This window comes from Amblyraja radiata, chromosome 4 (genome assembly GCF_010909765.2).
Source record: "Amblyraja radiata isolate CabotCenter1 chromosome 4, sAmbRad1.1.pri, whole genome shotgun sequence".
Taxonomy (NCBI): Eukaryota; Metazoa; Chordata; class Chondrichthyes; order Rajiformes; family Rajidae; genus Amblyraja; species Amblyraja radiata.
In genome coordinates this window covers 60,324,080-60,340,090 of record NC_045959.1, presented here as the reverse complement: position 1 = coordinate 60,340,090, position 16,011 = coordinate 60,324,080, and the positions used below count along the sequence as shown (strand labels likewise).

The 16,011-nt window shown below is 44.8% G+C and overlaps 1 protein-coding gene across 1 annotated transcript in view; it reads right to left on the bottom strand.

Annotated features, from left to right (window-relative positions):
- Positions 1–271: 271 nt before the first annotated feature.
- Positions 272–16,011, bottom strand: part of dlgap1 (DLG associated protein 1) — a 338,923-nt gene continuing 323,183 nt past the window's right edge. Inside the window, exons 10-12 of the mRNA XM_033019586.1 lie at positions 14,070–14,161; positions 13,366–13,518; positions 272–3,046 (exon numbers count right to left, since the gene is read on the bottom strand). Coding sequence (XP_032875477.1) covers positions 2,831–3,046; positions 13,366–13,518; positions 14,070–14,161 — 461 coding nt within the window. The 3' untranslated portion in view covers positions 272–2,830. The remainder of the gene's footprint in view (positions 3,047–13,365; positions 13,519–14,069; positions 14,162–16,011) is intronic.

Below are 16,011 nucleotides of genomic sequence, written 5' to 3'. Positions count from 1 at the left end.
CTAAACTCTTCGTACCTTAATGGGTGGATAAAATTGAGTCCTTTAATTTCTTTCCGCATGGAAACAGGCCCTTCGGCCCAACCTGCCCACACCGACCTACACTAGTCCATGTTTGGCCCATATCCCTCTAAACCTGTTCTATCCATGTACTGGTCTAAATGAATGACATGTTGAAGGTTTTAAAGACCTTTCTTGCATTACACCCATGCAGAAGTATGCAGTTTCTATACATGCCATAAGATTAGAAAGGTAAAGAATTGCAGATGACACATTGCACAGAACTGTGATTTTAATTACATCTTTTTTATATAATGGCAAACATTCAGTTTATTTACAGAAACTTTATTTGAATAGGTAAACTTTCCTAATTCACCAACTATTTTGAAATTTGAGTGGGAATCCATATCAGGCTTCTGCAGAAATTGTCTTCTGTTTAAAATCCCGTCCATTAATGGGAAACGCATCTTACAGAGAAATCCCCTTTTGTCATTGATATGTTAACGGATTCCATTTACATTTAAATAATAAATACAAATGAGGTAACAAAAAGTTAACAACTTTCAAATAAACAATATAGTATAATCTAGCATCATATTACAACAATCATATTAAAATCTCATCAGTAACAGGTTACTTCTTCATAGGAATAGTTTTATTGGAACAACATTTTATTGATTTTTGCTAAACAGCCAGTTGCCACCAGGATTTGATCTAGATTGCACAAATAATTAACTTTGTTTTTCTTTTCACACTGTTTGGAAGTAACATTATTCACAGTTACTGACTATCACAAGCAGTCTATGTATTCCAGTAGAATAATTCCACAGGTACATAGGTACATAGTTGTATAAAAAGGAATGCAGGGTGACATCCACATTTAGCCCCGATCAGCTCAGGTGAATACAAAGGTGTGAGAGAGAGTGTAAAGCTTATCATCTTGGCCACAAGTATTGAGAACAGATGGATGCTGTTCACTTGTTCAAAGATATAGCAAGTACCATTTCCCAACAAAATGCTCAGGTTTGCTATCTGCTAAATTCACAGCAAAGGTTCACCATTGAAGAACATAACCTTTGAAATTTCAAATTAATATTTCCAGGTGCTTAAGTAGTGACATAGTACTTACTATGTGCATTTAAGGGATCGGAGATTGCACCCTTCATGTGGTCGACTGTTTCGACTAATGCAATCAACCCGACGTGCACAAACAAGATCAAACAGAACAAGTTGACCTACAACTTTAGGCTGTGCACGCCATACGCAAGAAGAAGATGTGCATTTAACAAACACTCTTTCACCCGTTATACTGAGTAAAGTTGTGCGGAAGTGGAGTTGGTGGTAGAGCGAACAAGGAGGACTGAGAAACATTTTACTGCCTCGACAAAAACGTACATATGCTTTGTTAAAAGCAATTCATTTTTATCAGACATGGTGTAGGCACAGATTAATGTATTTGGGCAAATGCACCAACAGCCCAGGTCTCCAACTCATTTGAAATCAACATATATAGAAAATGAAAGAGCTCAACTGACTGACAAATTACATCACCTGGAACCGATAATTTTACTCTCAACGGGACTTTATTAGACAAATCTTAATCAAAACATATACAATCAATAACAGTGTGTACAAAGAACATTAGGTATTGTGGATCAAAGGGAAATCGATAAAGGACGCAGCTAAAAAAGTCTCATTTGCTCTGACCAACTTGGCCTCAAGGTACAGCTTATCATTTCAACAAAAAATCACTAGCCCTTACCTGCTGAATTTCATAGGCAGATACTCCTCCTTAAATATGACTGGCTATATCTTTCAAAAGTTTGTATATTCACTACATTACCCTAATGGTTCAGATACAAAGACATCGTTTTCCATATTATTCCCAAATTCTTATCTATTAAAAAGTGGCAGTAAGGAGCAGTCCAGTGTCACAAGTGAATTTGCATGGAAACAGGGAACACAAAGATTCAAAAGCCCATTTTGCACATGCCTTTCATTTATTCTATCTACCTCTAGCGTTGCCTGCAACTATCGCTGGTCTTTCATGTTAAAAAGGTCCATTTCCAAAACTGTTACAAACGCAAGGATGATCCATGGGATTGCTTTAAATGTTCCCCTCAGTGGTTTCAATTTATGTTTGATGCATCATTGCAAACCCTTGAACATTGCAAACCTTTGAAGGTAATGCACTTCAATAGCAAAACAATGTCAGTGGGTTTTGCCTTTGATACACTGAGCTGTTAGCACGTATATGTCCACTGCTGTTAAAGTCCTGTTACAAAAGTGAGTGGTTGAGAGTTATGCATTCCATCTACTCTGAAATCAACAACCGTGATCCTAACATCTTAACATCTACAATCAGGTAGACATCAATGGCCTTTCATCAGTATTGAAGACCTGTTGTTTCTATTGCTGCACACATATTTATTTTTTTGTTTCCACTTCATTTACTTAAAACTACTGTCAGTATTGGTAACGCAACTACATATGTGGATGATTAAATGGAGCAAGAACACCAGAAAGGGGTTTCAATAAAGCACCTGCAACAACTATTAGAGTGAAGCCATGCAAGTGACATGGCAGTTAGCAAATATTTTACGGAGCTAAACATTAATGGTAGAATATGCTAAAACAGTTTACAAATTTTTTTTTAACCTGGGTTTATTAAGAATGCCACACCTGCTCATTATTGTCCTGATTGTGAAAGCTCCTTCAGAGGGTTAAAGGGATACAAGCACTAAGGTTGTATCTGTCATAAACCTGTAACATGAAGGTTACAAACAACCAGGTCTGTGTTTGGAAAGTTATCACCATTGCTCTCCAGTGTGGTTTATAGTCTGGTCTGGGCCTCTGGGATATAGATCTCGATACTGTCCGCGCTCTCGGTGGCCGAATTCTGTCTTACCGATGCAGCTCGTTTGGCAGCCATTAGACGTTTCCGTGCCTCCTGCCTTTGCTTCTCTGTGGCTTCAAGCGACTTTTCACGTTTCAGGGGTACCTGACCCTTTGGAGGTTTCTTTGGCACGGGAGGGGGTATTCTTTTCTCCTGCAGAAATAAACATGCCAGTCATTTAGAAGCCTTGCTCTTTCGGGTAGGTGTGACAAAGCACAGCCATACCGTTACACACAATTAGCAGATACATACAGCATCGAGGACCCGCACCGCGGGCTGGGAACTCACCTGGAGGCCCGGCTCGCCCGCCCAGAGTGGAAGGTGTTGGATGGAGGGCCAGTAAGCAGACCGGCTGCGGGATGGAGTGCGGTGCCTCGACGGTGGAGTGGGCCACTGGAGGCCCTGCAACAGCCTGGGGCTTGGCCGGACCAGGCACCGCTCCAAAAGGCTGAGCCTGTGGACCGCACGTGACCTACAGCGGCGGAGGACACCACGGCTACGCTTGGCCAGGCCGACCCAGCAACGCCTCCAGGACAACAAACCTTCATGGTCAGGTCAAGAACCTTGCACCTACAACAACCGGGACTTGAAAATGGTGCAAAACTGGCGACTCAAAACTGTCCCAGTTTACTACTGCTGTACACTTGCACTGTATCTGAGATGCTTATCTAAGATGTTTCTAAGTGCTTATGTATAGTGATACTTGTACTGAAATTAATCTCAATGCACCTCAGTACATGTGACAAATAAAGTATCAATACCATATCACAAAGTACCAATGCCATACCATAAAGTACAATACCATACCACAAATTATAATACCATACCACAAAGTACCAATACCATACAGTACAATACCATACCAATTGGCAACATTGTTGCTGTGATTTCTTAAGGAAACGCACCAAATGATTATGAAAATTACTCAAGCATTATAGAACAATTATGTACATAACCACATCTCCAATTCTCACGGCGATTATCTTTTTCTCTGATGTATTACATGCCAGCTACACAGTGTCAATGTGATATCTCGAGACTGGGAGGGAGAGTTACGATGGAATGTTCTTGTGATTCTGCTGGCTTCCACTCAACTCTGGGTTCCTGGGAAGCAATAGTTAAATTTAAAAAAATGTATTTTATTGATCGTACAGAGGTGATCTTATTGAAGTGTACAAAATCATGAAAGTAATAGATTGGATAGACGCACAAAGTCTCTTGCCCAGAGTTGGGGAATTGAGAACCAGAGGACATAGGTTTATGGTGAGGAGGGGAGGTACCTGAGGGGTAACTTTTTCACACAAAGGGTGACGAGTATATGGAACGAGTTGCCGGAGGAGGTAGTTGAGGCAGGTAATATCGCAATGTTTAAGAAACATTTAGACGGGTACATGGATAGGACAGGTTTAGAGGGATATTGGCCAAATGCAGGCAGGTTGGACTAGTGCAGATGGGACATGTTGGTCGGTGCGGGCAAGGTGGGCCGTAGGGCTTGTTTCCATGCTGTAGGACTCTATGACAAGATAAACAAATAACTCAAGTGTTATTCTAACGGACTATTTGTCTTGTTTTTCTCAGCATTTAAGGCATTATCCTTGACTCTGAGAGTCAGCTGTCTTGACTCTGAGTCAGTAATTTTTAGGAGCGGGAGAAGGGCTGCACTGTTGCTGATGACAAATTAAATCAAAGGCACAGAACCTGTAGCATTACTGGAAGAAGTGCAGGGTTCTCCTGATAATATACTCATATTTTACAGGCAAGATTTTCCGATGATTGTATTACTAAGGTTGCGTTGCCCGCAATACCTTTGTGGAGGATTGGAGTTTAGAAATAGGGAAATGTCATTAAAATTGTACAGGGCACTCATGAGGCCACACCTGGAATATAAACGATAGACAATAGACAATAGGTGCAGGAGTAGGCCATTCGGCCCTTCGAGCCAGCACCGCCATTCAATGTGATCATGGCTGATCATCTCCAATCAGTACCCCGTTCCTGCCTTATCCCCATATCCCCAGACTCCGATATCTTAAAGAGCCCTATCTAGCTCTCTCTTGAAAGTATCCAGAGAACCGGCCTCCACTGAGGCAGAAAATTCCACAGACTCACAACTCTCTTCATGGAAAGGAACTGCAGAACCTGGTTTCTACCAAAGATAGACACAAAATGCTGGGGTGCCTCAGCAGGTCAAGCAGTATCTCTGGAGAGCATTGGAAAGGTGAAGTTTAGGGTCGGGAGCCTTCTCCAGACTGTTTGTGAGGCGAAGGGGTGAGGGGGGGTGGGGGGTGGGGGGTGGTGGGAGTGGGAAGGGAAGATCTGGATGTTAGAAAAAAAACCAGGATGATATAGACTTTTTGTGGAGGAATGGGGGGAAGAGGGAGCGGAGGGCAAAGGGGAGTGTTTGTAAAAGTTAACTAAAATTAGAGAATTCAACATTCATACCGCTGGGATAAAAGCTACCCAAGCAAAATATGACGTTGTTCCTCCAATTTGCATGTGGCCTCACTTTAGGAATGGAGGAGGCCCAGGATAGAAAGGCCAGTATGGGAATGGGAAGGGGATTTAAAGTAGTTAAGTACTGGGAGATCTAGTAGGCCTTGGCAGACCGAGCGTAAGTGTTCAGTGAAACAGTCACCGAGTCTACGCTTTGTCTCGCCAATGTACAGACGCCCAAATTGGGAACACCGGATGAGGCTAGAGGAGGTACGTGAACTTCTGTCTCAACGGGAAGGACTGTCGGGGTCCCTGGAGGAGGTGTTGGAACAAGTGTTACATCTCCTGTGATTGCAGGGGAAAGTAGCTGGGGCGGAGGTGGTTTGGGTGGGAAGGGATGAGTGAACAAAGGAAGCAGTCTCTGAAGAAGGCGCAAAAGCATGGAGATGGAAAGATATGACAAGTGGTGCGATCATGGTGGAGGTGACGCGAATGTTGGAGGATGATGTGTTGGATATGGAGGCTGGTGGGTGACAGGTGAGATCCAGGGAAACTCTTTCCTTGTTGCATCAGGGGCAGAGGAATATTGTTAAAAATTCTGGGCCTTGTATTTAAGAATGGATTTAAAAAATAGAAAGCGGTGGAGTAAAGGGCCTGTCCCACGAGCATGCGGCTGCATGCGGCAAGCGCGATTAAACCGGACGCGGGGGCCGCGTGGAGGTCGAGTGATCCCCGTACAGGGCCTGTCCCACGAGCATGCGGCTGCATGCGGCAAGCGCGACCAAACCGGAAGCGGGGGCCGCGTGGAGGTCGAGTGATCCCCGTACAGGGCCTGTCCCACGAGCATGCGGCTGCATGCGGCAAGCGCGACCAAACCGGAAGCGGGGGCCGCGTGGAGGTCGAGTGATCCCCGTACAGGGCCTGTCCCACGAGCATGCGACTGCATGCGGCAAGCGCGATTAAACCGGAAGCGGGGGCCGCGTGGAGGTCGAGTGATCCCCGTACAGGGCCTGTCCCACGAGCATGCGACTGCATGCGGCAAGCGCGACCAAACCGGACGCGGGGGCCGCGTGGAGGTCGAGTGATCCCCGTACAGGGCCTGTCCCACGAGCATGCGACTGCATGCGGCAAGCGCGACCAAACCGGAAGCGGGGGCCGCGTGGAGGTCGAGTGATCCCCGTACAGGGCCTGTCCCACCAGCATGCGACTGCATGCGGCAAGCGCGACCAAACCGGAAGTGGGGGCCGCGCGGAGGTCGAGTGATCCCGTAAGTTGACGTGAAGTTTGAGTGAAGGCGTATGCCGTCAAGACGCTGCGCACGCCCGTTGAGGCGGTGCGTACGGCCTCAATGCGGCTGCGGGCCGGCAGGCCGTTGCCGCGCGGAATTTTTAGACACTGTCAGTTTTTCGGAGCCCCGCGCAATGTCGGGACCAGCTCCGACAACTCCATACGGCTCCGGTGATCGAAGTGGGACCACCCCGCGAGGCCGTACGGCTCAAGCGACCACATTAGGTCGCGCTTGCCGCATGCAGTCGCATGCTCGTGGGACAGGCCCTTAACACAGTGGGTCAGGCAGCATCTTTGGACAAAATGTCTTCCAGAGATGCTGCCTGGCCCACTGAGCTACTTCAGCACTTTGTGTTTTCTCTTTTACACCAGAATTTGCAGTTCTTTGTGTGCCTATAAGAAAAGATAAACTGGCAGTGGATGCAGTGTAAAATTGGTTCATTCGGGTATTTCCTGGTATGAGTGGGTTGTTCCATCTATAGACATGAGATCTATATTCTTTTGAGTTTAGAATGAGGTTGATCGTATTGAAACATTTGAGATTCTTGGCAGGATAGATGTCAAGATATTAGTTTAGATTTAATTTAGAGATACAGCATGGAAACAGGCCCTTTGGCTGACCGAGTCCATGCCAACCAGCAATCATCTATCCACGGTACACAAAATTGCTGGGGAAACTCAGCGGGTGCAGCAGCATCTATGGAGCGAAGGAAATAGGCGACGTTTCGGGCTGAAACCCTTCTTCAGATCATCTATCCACACTAGTTCTACGTTATTCAACTTCTCATCCACTCCCTACACACCAGGGAGAATTTACAGAGGCCAATTAGCCAAGAAACACGCACGTCTTTGGGATGTGGGAGGAGACCGGAGCACCCGGAAAAAGCCCCAGTGGCCATGGGGAGAACGTGCAAACTCTACACAGAGTCCATGAGTGGGAGAATCAGGGGGCAGAGTTACATGATTAGAGGGCAATCTTTTAAAAGTGAGGCAAGTACAAACGTCTTCTTGCAAACGCTGGTGAATCTCTGGAAGTAAAAGGAATCGATAGGTTGTGGAGGCTAGATAGCAAGTGTATTTAAAGAGGAAGTAGATATATTTTGCAAGTTCATGGAATTAAATGCAATGGAGAACTGATGCAGAATAAGAGATGAGCCCTGTAGATGTTCAGCTCAATCATTCAGAAGGGCAGGGCAGGCTTGAGGGGCCGAGTGGCCCACTCCTGTTAGTGTTATGTTCGTATGGCATCTTCAATTGTAGCATCTCACTAATTCCATAGCAAACTCAGCACAAATGAAGAGTGAAGCTGGGAACCTTTTGGCCTGCATGTTGCGCTATCACCCAAATTACATCAATTGCGGCAGTTAAATAGTTACATTTCCTGATATTTTGTACCTTTATGAAACATAGAACAACAAAAACTGCCAGAGTAATTGAACATCTCCATTGATATACTTCACTCGATTCGTGTTGAACAACAAAAGCCCAGTGCCTTGCAGAATTTGATTTAACCAGGAGATCACGCTATGGTACGGTGGTGCAGCGCTAGATCTACTGCCTCACAGCGCCAGGGACCCGGGTTCAATCCTAACTATGGGTGCTTGTCTGCACGGAGTCTGTACGTTCTCCACATGACTGCGTGGGTTATCTCCGAGAGTTCCGGTTTCCTCCCACATTCTAAAGACCTCCAGGTTTGTAGGTTAATTGGCTTTGGTGAAATTGTAAATTGTCCCTAGTGTGAAGGATAATTGTTGAATGATCAGACTCACACATAGATGTTAGAATTGATAGTCTTTATTGCAGTACAAGTGGAGGGAACACAACCTGCTTTCATCCCTGTGGTCCGCATCAAATCTAAAGAGAGAGAGTGATGCACCGGCTTATAGGACCGGCGTGCCCAGGGTAGGGATGAAGATCTAGACTGGACGACATAAGGAATGTGTAGCATGCACAATCTGTATGGTGATATATATATATATATATATAGTAAAGACATACTAATCCACATCCTTCCTCTTAAAGAATGAACTCCTAATAAAATAGATATGATAATCGCATGCAAAATACATCATTTTGCATACTGATTACATAAAGTACATATAGTATGTGTAAGTAAGCTGGAAGGAAGTTCAAACGTAACCCGGGTACTTTACAGTGGGCTTGCAGATATGACATGCACGCGTCCGGTACAGTCCTACATTTTCCCCCGTCACCAGAGATGTGATCGGTGGTAGAATTGGTGCAGGAGATTGAAACTGCATCCCCGCCGATGAAACAGGAGACCTTGGCAGGGGTGGAGGCGGCGTGGCCATATGCGTTATGACCGGACCAGGAGCGCATGGTAGTGGTGGTATGGTCGGGCCGATGCCGCTGGATGGGGATGGAAGTATACCTGTACGTTTAGGATAATACAGAGGTGGTGCTGGTTCGTTCACAGGCAGGATGTGCTGTCTATTACGTCTGTTGGTGCTGCTATCAGCATTGACCTAAATATGAACGTGGTTCGGAAGCAGTTCCAGAAATCACACCGAGGTGGTCGTGACCCTTGTCGGTTTGTAGACGGACCACCTGTCCCTTGGCTAGTGGTGGAAGTGGTCTGCTCGTCTTGTCATACCATCCTTTTTGAACATTATGCTTTTGTTGTAGCCTGGACTGGATTGCGGATGATGGGATCACATGCGGTGCTAGTGTCTGTTTCGCTACAGGCAGTGTGGCTCGGGTTTGCCTTGACATCAGTCGCTGGGCGGGTGAACCCAATATTGGGTCATGGGAGATGTTGCGCAGGTTGAGCAGGTCTAGGTATACGTGTGATCCTGCTCTGTGGGATCGTTCCATCACTTGTTTGGCACTCCTGACAGCATGTTCAGCCAGCCCATTTAACTGTGAGTATTCGGTGCTGCTGGTGATGTGACGAAAACCCCAGCGTGTAGCAAAGTCTTTGAAGTACTTGCTGGTAAATTGACTGCCATTGTCAGACAGTAGCTGATACGGAGATCCGTGAATAGTGACATGGCATGCCAGCTTCTGGACTACCCATGCAGAGGTGGGGCTACTGAGCAGATCGATTTCAAACCATCCAGAATACGAGTCGACTAGAACCAGGTATTGTTTGCCATGCCACTCAAAAATGTCAGTTGCCAACGTGGACCATGGGAGGTCGGGAACTGGGATGAAAGAAGTGGCTGCTTTTGTTGGTCTCCAATTGGGGGCGTGGCTTCGTATCGCACTTCTGACACCATGTTGAATGTCAGACTCACACATAGAGGTTAGAACTCATAGTCTTTATTGCAGTACAAGCGGAGGGAACACAACATGCTTTCATCCCCGTGGTCCGCATCAAATCTAAAGAGAGAGGGTGATACACCGGCTTATAGGACCGGCGTGCCCAGGGTAGGGATGAAGAACTGGACAGGACAGGAATGTGTAGCATGCATAATCTGTGATATATATATATAGTAAAGACATCCTAATCTACAATAGTGCTGGTGTTCGGGGATCGCTGAGCGACATGAACTTGGTGGGCCCAAAGGCCTGTTTCTGCGCTGTATCTCTAAACTAAACTAGTGATCATTACAAGAGTCAAGAATATTTTATTGTCATGTGTCCCAAAATGGAACAATGAAATTCTTACTTGCAGCAGCACACAGATATGTAAACCGATTACTCTGTAAAAACCCATAATAAACAATAACAAGTTCAGTATATATAAAAATATTTAGACAAATAAATATTTCTTGGTAACCACATCTAACACAGAATTTGACCAGGCATTTCATGTTGGCAATTCATGTTACTGTTCTGACATTTTACAGGCATTAGACCTGCAATCATTGCTATAATCTGCAGAATGTAATGTACTCTGCTCAAACACTTGCCAAGTTTCACAGATTTTGCTAAAACATAAGGAGTGTCTTTTTCCGGTGTTTAAGGAACATATTCATTCATAGGTTTCAAAGGCTTCAAAGGTATTTTATTGTAACGTGTACCAATTAAGGTACAGTGATATGCGAATTGCCATACAGCCATACTAAAAAAACAAGACACACAACTACATAAAAGTTAACATAACCATCCACCACAGTGGATTCCCCACATTCCTCACTATGATGGATGGCAATAAAGTCTAATCTTCTTCCTTTCTTCAATGAGTGTAGAAACAAGGAACTGCTGGTACAGGTTTGCAAAATAAGACACAGAGTGCTGGAGCAGCTCAGTGGATCAGGCAGCTTCTCAGGAGAACATTGATAAGCGACGTTTCGGGTCAGGACCTTTCTTCAGACTGAAGAAGGGTCCTGATCCAAAACGTTGCTTATCCATGTTCTCTGTGATGCTGCCTGACCCGCTGAGCTACTCCAGCACTCTGTGTCTTCTTAACTCAAAAGGTATCTCAGACGTAACTCCATTGATCGCACTCCATGACTAGAAATGATAGGTTGATGGCTGACCCCATATGGTGAGTAGAGGATCTCAGAGAATGATGCAAAGCCATGCCCATCTGTGAAGAGCAGATTCTCTGAAATCCCAATACGAAACAAGTGAACCTCTCGAGATTCCAGTAACCACCATCAAAATAGCACCTCAACAAACAGACAGGGAAGCTCAGAAGACACACAATCAAGCATCTGTCACATGCTACTCTGCGGGACAATCTTTACTACTTACACGACAAACGTGAATGGCAGCTTAACATGGGCAGCTGGGATTAAATTTGATGGGGTAATTTGGCCAGCATGGGCAAGTTGGGCCGAAAGACCCGTTTCCATGTTTGACACTATGATTCTATTCATCGTATTTATGGCCCTCACGATTGTATAGACCTCTGTAAGTTCACCCCTCAGTCTGCTATGCTCCAGTGAAAATGGCCCACCCTATCCAGTCTCTCCTTATAACTCAAACACACGAGACCCAGTAACATCCTTGTAAATATCTTTGTTCATCCTTTCCTGATCAAAGACATCCTTCCCATGCATTGTTTGAGTTGAATTTAATTTATTGTCACGTGTACTGCAGTACAGTGAAAAGCTTATGTTGCATGCTGACCAGTCAGCGGAAAGACTATGCATGATACAATTCAGCCATCCACCGTGTACAGACGCTTTGCACTCTGTTCTTCACAGTCTAATTTTAAAAGGAGTGCCCAACAAATGACACAAACGAACAGAACACTTTCTTTGACAGCTAAATGGCTCGACAAGTGGATCAACCCAACTTCGGCACCAGACTATGGTTTTCTTGTACTAGGATTTGCACCTCACCAGCAAAACTTAAAAAATAGGTGCAGGAGTAGGCCGTGCGGCCCATGGCTGATCATCCAAAATCAGTACTCCGTTCTTGCTTTCTCCCCATATCCCTTAATTCCTAGCCCTAAGAGCTATATCGAACTCTCTCTTGAATACATCCTGCGAATTGGCCTCCACTGCCTTCTGAGGCAGAGAATTCCACAGATCCACAACTCTCTGGCTGAAAATGTTTTTCCTCATCTCAGTCCTAAATGGCCTACCCCTTATTCTTAAACCGTGACCCCTGGTTCTGGTCTCCCCCAACATCAGGAATATTTTTTCTGCATCGACCCTGTCCAATCCCTTAAGAGCTGAACATGTCCATGGAGGAGAGGGCCTACAAGCATTAGATGAAACTAAAGAGATATGTGGTAATTGTGAGTGGTACGTAGTCCAGGAGCAATAAATGACAATGTTTTATTTAAATACTTGCTCTTTCTCATCACCTATCCCCCTTTAACATGTGGCTAATGAATAATGATAAATTCTCGACTTCAGTTCAATTTATTGTCACGTGTACCGAGACAGTGAAAAAGCTTTTTGTTGCGTGCCAAGCAGTCAGTAGAAAGGCAACACATAATAACAATCAATCCATTTACAGTGTACAGAGACATGATTAGGGAATTACATTTAGTGCAAGGTAAAGGCAGCAAAGTTCAGTCAAGGATAATCCGAGGGACATCAAAGAGGTAGACGGTAGTTCAGCACTGCTCTATGGTTGTGGTGGGATGACCTTACCTCATTGATTATAAATTAACTGAGTCTACCATTAATTTCCTTTCTCTTCGGTTTCCATTCAAATAGCCTGGTCCAGTTTAGTTAAATGATTTCACCCTGGGTAGCTTTGGGATAAGGCAAAGATCAGGCAACTGAATCACCCTACCGCAACGAGGCAACAGTCCTGAACTGATATCTACCTGATCGGAGACCCTTAGACTATCTTTGATCGGACGTTACTGGCTTTACCTTGCACTAAACGTTATTTCCTTATCATGTATCTGTACACTGTGAATGGCTCGATTGTAATCAATCATTGTCTTTCCGTTGTCTGGTTATCTTGCAACAAAAGCTTGTACATCGGTACACGTGACAATAAACTAAACTGAACTCATGTGGCTAATGAATATTGATAAATTCTTGACCTTACCACACTGTTAGTAATTTAACTGTTTACTGTTATTTTTCTTTCTCTTGGGTATCCATTGAAATAGCCTGGTCGAGTTTAATTAAATGATTTCACCCTGGGTAGCTTTAGGATGTCCAAAATATTTCATGAGGAAATGTAATTTATAGATGACCCTTGAGCTGCATTGAATCTCATGGAATTATTGGGAAGGGGTTTCCCACTATGATTCCTGTCACAAATTCCACACAGTGAAACCACAAAGCAAAAATATATTGAGCTTGAACAGCACTGCAAATTAGATAACTGCTATCTTTTTCCCGTCTCTCTGGAATATCTATCTGGAATACCTTCTTTTCAGGAAGTTCCACCTGCTTCCAACAGTTTGCCTTGAGTTGATGTAGCTCATCAAATTTCATGCTGACGTTCTCAATAGACAACTGTAGCATGTCCCAAAATCCTGCCAAGTCTTGGGAGGTCAGTCGAGGACATGCATTTGGATTCTGTGAGCAACGGGAAAATAATTTGTTAGCTTTGTATTTGTTTTCTTTTCAGAACACATGCACAGTGACGTAAGCACAATGAATAGATCTTTGTTTTCTCAGGTTTTCCGACCTTTGTTAAAATATATGGGGTGGCATGTTGGCGCAGTGGCAGAGTTGCTGCCTTACAGCGCCAGAGACCCGGGTTAGATCCTGATACGAGTGCTGCCTATACAGAGTCTGTACGCTCTCCCCGTGACCTGCGTGGATTTTCACACTCCAAAGACATACAGGTTTGTAGGTTAATTGGCTTTGGTAAAATTGTCCCTGGTCTGTAGGATAATACTAGTGTATGGGGATCGCTGGTCGGCACGGACTTGGAGGGCCGAAGGGCCTGTTTCTGCACTGTATGTCTAAACTGAACTAATCTAATACAGGGAATACACTTCAAAAGCAGAATGCTCAATTACGTGGTGGTGTTATTGTCCATGGATGTGACTTGGTGTTCTCGTGGTTGCAGTGACTTGGTCAAAGGATGTGAAGCATTGCAAACTGAATGAGCATTCACATACCATGTTTTCTTCACACAGCCCACTGAACTGTTGGAACTTCTGGGACATCAAGAGCTGAGCGCTTCCGACGGCACTTCGGATTTTGCCCAAAACTGTGGTAAAGGAATAGGGAGAGTAAGTGATGACCTGTGAACTTCAAACAAATTCCATTGCATCATGAGAATTTCACTTAATATGTAAGCCATTGAAGCCTGAGGTTCCTCTTTGGCAACCTATACAAACTTTCATTTAATTAAATGATTAAACGCTTTGGATTACTAAAAAGTATTGAAGTAACAATAAATAAATTGTTATATTTAATTTTTAGAATACAGGCCGTTCCCTGGTAATGAACAGTTTCTGTTTTTACAGACATTAGAGTTAAGTGTCATAGAACATTAGAAACAGGCCCTTTGGCCCACAGAGTCAGTGCTGGCTATCAACCACCCATCTATAATAATCATACATTTTATTCTCTCCTCAGATTCCACCCCTCACCCACACAGTGGGGGGAATTTACAGTGGCCAATTAACCCACCAACCAACGTGTCTTTGGGATGTGGGAGGAAACCGGGGCAGCGGGAGGTAAGTCCATGCGGTGACAAGGAGAACATGCAAACTCCAAACAGTCAGAGGCCAAGATCAGGTTTGAACCCGGGTCTCCAGGGCTGTGAGGCAGCAGCTCTGATGCAGGGCACCACTGTTTCAGCTCTTAACATTCATACGTTGTTTTTGTCTGTAAGTCAGAAAATACTTACAAATCACTCAATATACACACCATACATCCACCGAATTGGTCAAAGGCTTCAAAAGCACATAACACTGATGGGAAAGAACAATACAACTATCTTTCCCCCAATGTCGGGCAAGACAAAGGAGATTGTTATCGACTTCAGGACCCAAAGAGGTACAAATATCTGTGCCATGGGACTCCAAAAAAGAGATCAACATCAAGACGGAGATAAAGAGTCAATTAAAGCTAGTGAGTTGGATTCTCTGATTTCATGTTTCATGTTCCCAAACTGTGCAGCACAAATGGGCACAAGCTTATCACACAACAGGGACGGCACGGTGGTGCAGTGGCAGAGCTGCTGCCTTACAGAGCCAGAGACCCGGGTTCGATCCTGACTACGGGTGCTGTCTGTATGGAGTTTGGACGTTCTCCGTGCGACGGTATGGGTTTTCTCTGGGTGCTCCAGTTTCCTCCCACACTCCATGGACGTGTAGGTTTGTAGGTTAATTGGCTTCAGTAAAATTGTAAATTGTCTCTCATGTGTAGGATATTGCAGTGTCGGCACGTACTCGAGGATCGCTGAGATATTGAATTCAATAACTCTGGGTGCTATTGGGATTTAGTGGATCAGACTTTTCCAGCAGTGGAAGGCCATGCTGACCAAGATGTCCCCCTCTAAACCAGTGCCATTTGCCCGCATTTGGCCCATATCCCTCTAAACCTTTCCTATCCACATACCTGTCTAAGTGTCTTTTAGAAACATAGAAAATAGGTGCAGGAGGAGGCAATTCGGCCCTTCGAGCCAGCACCGCCATTCATTGTGATCATGGCTGATCATCCCCTATCAATAACCCGTGCCTGCCTTCTCCCCATATCCCTTGACTCCACAAGCCCCTGGAGCTCTATCTAACTCTCTCTTAAATCCATCCAGTGACTTGGCCTCCACTGCCCTCTGTGGCAGGGAGGCCTATACAACTGCAGAAGAACCTCTTTACTCCTACACTGAAATCCTCTTGTTATGAAGGCCAACGTTCCATTAGCTTTCTTCACTGCCTGCTGTACATGTAAGCCAACTTTCAATGACCAGTGTACAAGGACGCCCAGGTCTCACTGCTCCTCCCCCTTACCTAACCTAACCCCATTGAGATAATAATCTGCCCCCCTTGTTTTTGCCGTCAAAGTGGATAACCTCACATTTATCTATATTATACTGCATCTGCCACGCATCTG